This window comes from Otolemur garnettii, unplaced genomic scaffold (assembly GCF_000181295.1).
Source record: "Otolemur garnettii isolate 467f Iridium unplaced genomic scaffold, OtoGar3 scaffold00032, whole genome shotgun sequence".
Lineage (NCBI taxonomy): Eukaryota > Metazoa > Chordata > Mammalia > Primates > Galagidae > Otolemur > Otolemur garnettii.
The window spans coordinates 12,325,616-12,335,330 of NW_003852427.1; the positions used below are offsets into that span (position 1 = coordinate 12,325,616).

General features: G+C 33.3%; 1 protein-coding gene across 2 annotated transcripts in view; it reads left to right on the forward strand.

Annotated features, from left to right (window-relative positions):
- The window catches only part of TRPC1 (transient receptor potential cation channel subfamily C member 1), a 51,800-nt gene that overhangs the window by 38,980 nt on the left and 3,105 nt on the right, over positions 1-9,715 (forward strand). For both annotated transcript variants that reach the window (XM_003789459.3, XM_003789458.3), the window contains 3 exons: positions 1,219-1,358; positions 3,024-3,167; positions 8,148-8,323. In XM_003789459.3, the coding sequence (XP_003789507.1) occupies positions 1,219-1,358; positions 3,024-3,167; positions 8,148-8,323 (460 nt within the window). The remainder of the gene's footprint in view (positions 1-1,218; positions 1,359-3,023; positions 3,168-8,147; positions 8,324-9,715) is intronic.

Sequence of the window (9,715 nt, forward strand, 5' to 3'; positions counted from 1 at the left end):
TTTTTTTCTTTTTAAAAAATTGTTGCTTGTTTAAATTCTTAGAATTCAAGATACGGCTTTTAGTTTATTGCTTCGCTCCACGTGGAAGAGGATTTTTGCCATGATATTGGCTTTGAAGTTTTCAATTTTTCTATTTATTGTTCTTTTTTTTTTGGCCGGGGGGGGATTCGAACCTGCCACCTTAGGTGTACGTGGCTGGCGCCTTAGCCGGTTGAGCTATAGGCGCCGAGCCTTCTTCCATATTTTTAACAGTATTTTTTCAAGGAAACTACTTTAGTAGAAGGCAACCTGAAGTTTTATTCCCATGAAGAAAGAATTTGGACCTGCGGTTAATCCTTTCTCCTCTGGGAGCTACTAAAAGGGTTTTGAGGCAGGAAGTACTTGTATTTTCAAAGGATCATACTCAGTGCTATATTGAGAAAAGATTTTAGGGAGATGACAAGTAAGGAAACCAGGTAGTTATTCCAGTAACTCAGGCAAGAAAGATGGTGGCTTAAAGTTGAAGTAGCTGTGAGAAAAGCTGGATCCTAAATACAGGTACTTTGAAAACACTGGCAACAGGATTTGCTTTTGCATTGAATATGGTGTTTAAAAGAAGTGCAGGAGTCAAGGATGATTCAAGGACATTTGAATTGAGCAACTAGAAGAATGGAGTGGTCATCAACATTGATAAAGATGTGCACAAATGTAGTGAATTGGGGGGCAGGGACTAGTAATTCAGTTTGGACATGTTAGGACATCCAGTTTGAGATGTAGAGTAGCCGCGTGCCTTTATAAATTGAACTTAGGAGAGTATTGTATGAATATAGGTTGAGCTAAAATATATAAACTTGAGTGTGTTTGCCATGTAGCTGGTATTTAAAGCCATTAGACTGAGTGAGATCACTAAAGTCGTGAGTGTAGATGGAAAAAAAGGATCAAGGACTGGGCCCTTTGTGTGTGTGTGTGTGTGCGCGCGCGCGCACGCACGTGTATTTGTGTGTCTAGCATCGATTTGTTTCCTTTTTTATGCTTGTTTCACATCATTTAAAATCTCCTTTTGGCAAAGATGAAGCTTAAGGTTATTTTCTTTCAAATTTACCTTTTTTTTTCTTTCAACAAGGGTGTAATTAGCCCAACTGTTATTTATTTAATACTTTAGTCTGAAAGTATTATTTAGTTTATTACTGAATTAAGAAAGTATCTGATTTTTTTCTTCCCTTTTTTTTTTTTTTAAAGGAATGATTTGGTCAGACATTAAAAGACTCTGGTATGAAGGGCTGGAAGACTTTTTAGAAGAATCACGTAATCAACTTAGTTTTGTCATGAATTCCCTTTATTTGGCAACCTTTGCCCTCAAAGTGGTTGCTCACAATAAGGTGACTATTTATTATGTTAATTGAAGGCATAATTGAAGCTTATTCTGGAAAAAACCCAAGATATTTAGCTGTGTAACTTAGAGTTACATTGAGCCAAATCTGTGTCCCAAATCTGTGTTTTCATTTTAAACCTATCTGTGCACACATAGTTTCCTACCTTTACATTAGTATTAAAGGATGTTATTGCTTTGCATGATGTTTACCTATTGTATGATAGGCACCATGGTTGATATTTGGTATACTTTGTGTCATTTTATTTTTGCAGGGATTCTATGAGACAGAGGTCCTTGCCCCCATTTTTCAAATAAGAAAAATGAAGCTTAGTGATATTAAATAACTTGCCCAAGACCACACAGTAAGAAACCAAGACTGGATTTAAAACTAGATCTGTCTAGGCATTTTCTTTGTATTAAATGCGAATTCCTTATATCTGAGCTAGGTTCATTTAGCTCATTGACCTATATATGCTTAAAATGAGAACACAAAGTAATTTAAATGATTAGCGTTAAATATCTTTATATTTATTGGGAAAAAAAGTTTATCTGAATGGGGAAGTCACTATGTAGTATTTTACAAATTCCAAATTGTTATCTTTCACAGTTTAAAAAGTGATCATTTTTCTGATGACTGTATATTTTTTTAGAAATTGACAGAAATTTACTCATATAGATATCTTACAATTTCACTTTCATCAAGATTTAAGCTCCTGCAAGCCCAGAAAGGGTTTTATGATAACATGAAAACATGTATTTTATGTTAACTGTCACTGTTTAAACTTTGAGTTTAGAATTTTGTGGTGTCACATTCAAGGAAGTAAAATATATAATTTTCTCTGTTTTATGACTAATTTATATGTTATGGAAAAATGAATCTGATTGTTATAACATCTTATGTTAGTAAAAATTTTTATTTCTTTAATTAATCAGTAGTATGGAACATGTTTGTTAGGTATGTTCAATGACCAGAGTCTGGAATTATAAGAAAGTAAAAATTGATCACATAGAGATAAATGGTTTGATAAATAGGCATTTCTTTTTCAGACTTACTTTTTAAATTCTAGAAGTGGGTTACTTACATAGTTTATTGTCTAAATCAGTACATTCTGAGAGTGAAAGGGAGTACATTGATAATTATGCTGGGACAACTGATAATCTTGGACTGTCCCAGGCAGTTGGGATGCGTGGCTACTGTATATCCAGGTGCAATAATGAACTATCTTTGTTTTGTATTTAAAAGGGAAAAAAGAACTTCTATGGTTTATTTGAGAATCCCCAGTTAAAAGGACTAAGTTAATTTAATATGATAGTGAATTAATTGACAGCACATACACTTAAAATTTGTTGTAAGATTTAAGAAAACTAGCCAACATTTTGTTCGCAAAAAGTTTAATGACAATGTTAAAAATTGTTTAATTTTCTGAAATCATATAATTTCTGAGAAAACGTCTTCATAAGTAAGTCCTGTTGTCTCACATGTATAGAAATCTTTTGTTTAATTATATCATTATTTCTATTTTTTTTAAAAAGAACCCCATTGACACAGAAGTAGAGATCTCTATAAGGAGACTTAATTAAATCAGCTTTCTTTTAACAGTCAGAATATTTGTTTTTATTTTCCCACAATGAGAGAGCTTATTTACATTTGACTTTTTCTTCCTAAACTTAGTTCCATGATTTTGCTGATCGAAAGGATTGGGATGCATTTCACCCTACACTGGTGGCAGAAGGGCTTTTTGCATTCGCAAATGTTCTGAGTTATCTTCGTCTCTTTTTTATGTATACAACCAGCTCTATCTTGGGTCCACTACAGGTAAATAATTCAAATTTCTTGAAGAACATTTTGTCAGATGTCATTATTATTACATCTTTCTACTTATCCCCTGAAACAATGTTCTCTTATAATGTCACTTTGCTTTTGAAAATAATTAGCAGTTAAAACACCATGTTTATCTACTTTGTTTCTGTCTCGCTGATAATTCTTTGCTTTCAGGTATTCAGAGTTGTTTAAGCTGTGGTCCACTGGCCTCCTTTCCTACTCCGTGGACATGGATAAGTTCAAAAAATAGTTACATATCAGGCACTAGAATAACAAAAGGCTGCTTTGTACCAAAATGAATCTCACATGTAAAGTATTAAGTTTAGGTTCTGAGTATAAAAGGATCCAATGTAAATAAAAATAATCATCCTGGCTGATTTTGAAAATATGTGAGCTATATTTAAAAATACTCTCCACTTTTGTTTAATAAATGTTAAATGTAATGTTAAAAAATAGGATATTTAGAACTAAAAACTTTACAAAGGTCATATAGCTCAGCTTTATCCTTTATAGTACTTTATAGTTAAGGAAATTGAGGTTTTATGATGGTATGTGATTTGTCCAAAGCAGTACAATTATTGTGCATCTAAGAATAAATTCAAAGTTTGTTGACCCCAAAAAGGACTCACAATTAGTTGAATTTACCCCACAGAGCTTAGTAATTGATGGTTTTTAGAAGATGGGGTCAACTCTCCTAGCTTTATATAATATTCTATCTTAGAATACTGAAAATTCTATAATATTCTATCTCAAATACTGAAAATTTGAACAATGTTTATTTTTCTTCAATAAGTCAAAATGTACTTAATAGTTTAGATTGTCTTTTATATTTTTAAAGGAGATTATTTAAATAAAACCCATAATTACATTCTCCAAACAGGGATAGGAAAACAAAATATATAGGAAAAACTTGACTTGATTAGTCTTGTGCTGTCATCCTACAACAGTGTTTCCTGAAGTGTGGCTGTCTTAATCAAGTCCTAAGAGATATTCTGAATTAAGTAAGTTTGAGACACACCATACATTGTATACCTCTTTGGGGAATACACAGTGTGTGTTATCATATTACATCCCCTGAGAAAGAAATAAAGAAGCTTGTTTAACCTTGTCAGACCTTCATTATGTAAATTTATTTACATACTTATTTTTCATGAAATATGCACAAATCTCTATGTTTCTCCAAAACATTTATATGAAATGTTAGCTTAGACTTTCTGTTATTTTGATTTATTTTTGCCACTAATGTCATCTACACAATGCTTTAAAAGTCAAGAGTCCAGCAGTATTTTTACATGAACATTGTTTTTGTTTTTTTAGCTAAAAATGGATGATATATTAGTAGGTTTCTGTACTTGAAGTTTCTTTATAGATTTCTACAAAGGGTTTAAAAAGGAGAAAGTATAATACTGTTTAGGAATGAAGAGTCAATTTTTGACTTCTTTTTCCAGCCAACATGGAGTAACAAGGTTTGGATTTATCATCTTGCCTGAAGCAACCAAAAAGAAGAAAAGAACAGACAAAATATATGAAACAACAGTTCATAGGAAACTGGACAACAGTTAGTAAACAACAGTGATCTCTAAGAAATGAGAAACAAAGATTGCCCCAAGCTTACTGTCTTGTGAGAATTTTTAGACTATTGTGCAGTGTAAGTGCAGTCAGAGCCTGGTAGAATTCTAGGTTTAGGAGAAAGATCTGAGAGTCTGAAGAAACCTAAAGGCTAGAGTTTGCAAGAAGGGATACTGGAGAGGCCAGAGCAGCACAGAGAGAAAATTATGGAGATCTGCAGATGGTCTCCTTTGAGTATTCAGCAGAGTACCAATTAGCATATGCATGGGAGGACATACTAATTTTTTCCCTAGAAAAAATACATCTGACAAGTTTAGTGGCTATACTGCTTAGAGTTCACTCAGGCCAGGATAGTGCCTTTCCATTATAGCCAGACTGAAAAATCCCATAATACACTGGTCATTAGGTAGAATACTCAGAAACTTCTTGCCTCAGTAGTTGGAAATAATTATCTCTGGACTACAAACTACTCAGGTCCCACCAAATAAACCTGAAAAGCAAGATCTATAAGGATTAAGCTGTTTGCAAGTAACTTTAATATGTTCATTGAAACCTATCCAAAGGTTACACAGTTATTAAAATTAATAGATAATGACTCTAAAACATTTATTATCATTGGATTCCATATTTTCAAAAAGTTAAGTAGAAACGTGGAAGATATAGGGGAAAATAACCAAATCAAGCTTTTAGAGATGAAAACTTCAATATGTGACATGAAACATGCAATAGATTTGATTAATGGCAGCTTAGACATTGTAGAAGAATGTATTAGTAAAGGTGAAAAGATAACGATAAAAACTTTTCAAACGAACATGGGGTAGAAGGAGTTTTAAAGATGAAGAGAGGCTCTGTGAAATTTGGGATGTCAGTGGCCTAATACATAAGTAATTGGAGTCCCTAAGGAGGAGACAACAATAAATATTTGAAAAAATAATAGCTGAAAGTTTCCAAATTTGAGGAAAACTATAGATCCATAGATCTAAGAATTTCAGTGAATCCCAAACACAAGAAACATTGAAAATCACACCAAGGCACATCCTGTCCAGATTGTTCAAAATCAGTAATAAAGAGAAAATCTTCAAAGCAGAGTAACAGGTCATCATATGGGGGAAAAAGTGACAAAATATTTCTTGTCAGAAAAGAAATGCAAGCAAGGATGTATTGGAGCAATATTTTTAAAGCACTGGAAGAATAAACAACTGTCATGCTGGATTTATGTATCCAGTGAAATACTATTCAGGAATGAAGGTAAAATATAGACTTTCCAGAAATACAGAAGCTGAAAGAGTGCATCACCAGTAGACTAGCAGTACAAAGAATATTAAAGGAAGTCATTCAGGTATAAAGAATACAATGCCATATGGAAATAAGGATCTAAACAAAACAATGAATAAAAGGAATGAATTACATTTGTACACAAAGAAATGATAACCACATCACTGAAAGTTGACATTTTTAGTTGACATCTCTTTGAAAGATAACTTGCTGTTTTATGAAATATAATATAGGGCTTATAACATATATCCATACATATGTAAAATGTCAAAAACAATAACATAAAGGACAAGCTGGGAGAAATGGAAATATATTCTTGTAAACTTCTTGTATAATACATGAAGTACTTTAATATCAGTTGAAAATGGGCTATTTTAAGTTAAAGATGTACACCATAAACCCTGAAGCACCCTATATAATAAAATAGTTAATAAGCCAACAAAGAAGGTAAAGTGGATTCATAGAAAATAATTCAAAAGAAGGCAAAGAGGAAAAAGGAATGAAGAACAGATAAACTAACAAGGGGAAAATAACAACATCATAGACTTGAACCTAACAATATCAATTTATCTTACTAAGTATAAATCACCCCAGTCAAAAGGCAGAGATTGATAGACTGGATTTTAAAAAAGCAAGACTGAACTGTTTGCTGTTTAAAGAAACACATAAATGCCTTAAAAGGAAAAGGATGGGAAAAGACAAACCACATTAACATTAATCAGGAGAAAACTGAAGTGGTTCTACGTGTATTAATAGCATGTACCATAGATTTCATAGCAAAGATAAATAAGAATAAATAGATCCCTTCACAATGATACATAGTTCAGTCCATTGAAAGGACATAACAGTTAACATAGTTGTGCGCAGTTGTGCGCATATCCATAGCAGAGTTTCAGAATATATGAAGTTAAAACCTGGTAGAACTGCAAGGAGAAATACATAAATCTACAAATATGTGTTTAATACCCTTCTCTTGATAATTGATGGATATATTAACAGAAAAAGCAGTGAGTATACTGAAGATCCGAGTGACACACGCTCAATTTAGCCTAAATTATATTTATAGAGCACACCTCTCAACACCGTAGAATAACACATTTTTTTTTCAAGTGCACATAGAACATTATTCAAGACTGACCTTATTCTGAGCTATAAAACAAACCACAATAATAAACCACATTTCTAATATTAAATTAGAAATGAATAACAGAAAAATTTCTGAAAAATCCCAAGTATTTGGAAATAGAGTAACACACTTATAAATAACCTATAGACCACAGAAGACATTTAAAAGAGAAATTAGAAAGTGCTTTGAAATGAATGAAAATGAAAATAGACTATATCAAAATTTGTGAGATGCCAGTAAGGCAGTATTTACGGGGGAAATGTATAGCCCTGAATACCCTATAGAAGAAAGTACAAAACCAGTGACCTCATATTCCACTAAGGAAGAAACTAAAAAGAGAAAAATTGTAAAGTAAACTGAAGAAAGGAAATAAAGATGAGAGTAACATGAATAAACTAGAAAACAAAAGTGATAGTGAAAAGCCAGTGAAGGCAAACGCTGATTTGTTGAGAAAATTACAATTGTTAAAATTCTAGGCAAATGGGGGCCGGGGGACAAAATAATCAGGAAAGGGAAAGGTGGTATTTCTACAAATTTTACAGATTTGAAGGGCAGTCCTGAAGGAGGAAGTTTTGTCTTTTAGGAATTGATTTAGAATTAGTTGCAAAAATCAGATGAAATACTTTGTGTCATAATCATTTTGTATTTGTAAATTTTAAGAAGTTACATAAATGTAAGCATTTCCCTTTAGGTTTGAACAGGACATTTTCCTTTATACCTTGCACATAAGGCCTTTTCTCAAACTTCCATGTCTCTGCCTCTACTATCACAGGAGCAAGGTCCTCTGCTGACCTGATTCAGATGGAATGTACCACCCACAGTGTTGGCATGATTAAAATGGCTTTTTTTAGGCCACTGGATTTTTGTTGTTTTCAAAATGCTAAAATATCTCAACCAGATGGAATAAAGGGAGTGGCCTGTGGTGTCTTGCTTTTATTGCTGGGTCCCTTAATATTTTGTTTTTCTGATAATTTTAATGAATACTAATATGATGTATTTCACAGATTTCAATGGGACAAATGTTACAAGACTTTGGAAAATTTCTGGGGATGTTCCTTCTTGTTTTGTTTTCTTTCACAATTGGACTGACACAATTATATGATAAAGGCTATACTCCAAAAGAACAGAAGGACTGTGTAGGCATCTTCTGCGAACAGCAAAGCAATGATACCTTCCACTCGTGAGTGTCCTTTAAATTTTTTAATTAATGTCGTTCTCTCTTTCTACCATGTTCTATGTGAATTAGTTATTTACAGGAATGGAACTTGAAATATTCTTTAAGAAATTCCTTTTTAACATTCATAAACTTTAATAAATACTTGATTTTTATGAATCCTATAGTCATCGTTACATATAGAATCTTAAATGGTCAGTCCAAGTTATTATATTGTCTTCCCTTACTTCGATCTATCTTAAAAGGAAATTCTTGGCATTTTGTATGCTCTTACTATTTTGGGGACCTCTTGGTCAGTCCCAGGTATTGTAAGATGTTCAACATCTCTGCCTCTCAAGTGTTAAATGTCAGTAGAAACTCTCAGTCATTGCTGCAACCAAACACACTCTCATATTTCAATACTTTTTAAGAAGTCATTAGAATTGAGAATCATTAGAGCTTAATAAGTAAGCTTTTTTTCCCTAATATATCAAAAGGAATTGAACAACTAGTAAGGTAGATAAGATACCTCCCCTCATTTTTAAATAGAGTACTGGAGAAGTGGTGTGGAGTTACACATTTGTGGTCCTACTGTGTACCAACTATTCTTTAGTTTTTTGTGTGTGTCATCTTATTTTAAGATTAACCTGGATGCAGTGGCTCTCTCCTATAATCCCAGTGCTTTGGGAGGCAGAGGTGAGAAGATTGCTTGAGGCCAGGAGTTTGAGACCATCACTGGCCACATAGCAAGATTCAATCTCCACAAAACATAAGAAAAGTTAGTTGGGCATGATGTCATACACCTGTAGTCCTAGCTACTCAGGAGGCTGAGGTGGTAAGATTACTTAAGCTCAGGAATTTGAGGTTACAGGGAGCTATGATCATACCACTGCACTCTAGCACAGGTAACAGAGTGAGATCTTTTCTCAAAAATAAAGTAAAACAAAATAAAATAAGATTAAAGAATATGTGTTGATTTACCATGCAGTGTTCTAAATTCTGAGTAAATGAAGTAAGTATTAGTGCACAATACTACCCTTGTAGAGCTTGCATTCTAGTGAGATGATACAGCAATAAAAAGATTAATATATAGTATGTTACACAATGATACAGACTGAAAAAACAGTTTGAGCTAAGTAGTATATATGTGTGAGAGGGTACACTTTTAGGTAAGGGACTAGGGAGTGTCCCAGAAGAGATGACATTCACATAAAGATCTAAAGCTTGTGAAGGAACAAGCATGAAGAAGGTATCTGGAGGAAGAGCATTCCCAGGTGGAGGGAATAAGATGAAAGCCTGACTGGCATGTTCAAGGAAAAGCCAGATGGCCAATGTGGATAGAATGTGGAGAATCAGAGGGAGAATTGTAGGAAATAAGGTCAGAAAAGTAAAGGGGATCATGTAGGACCTTGTTAGCCT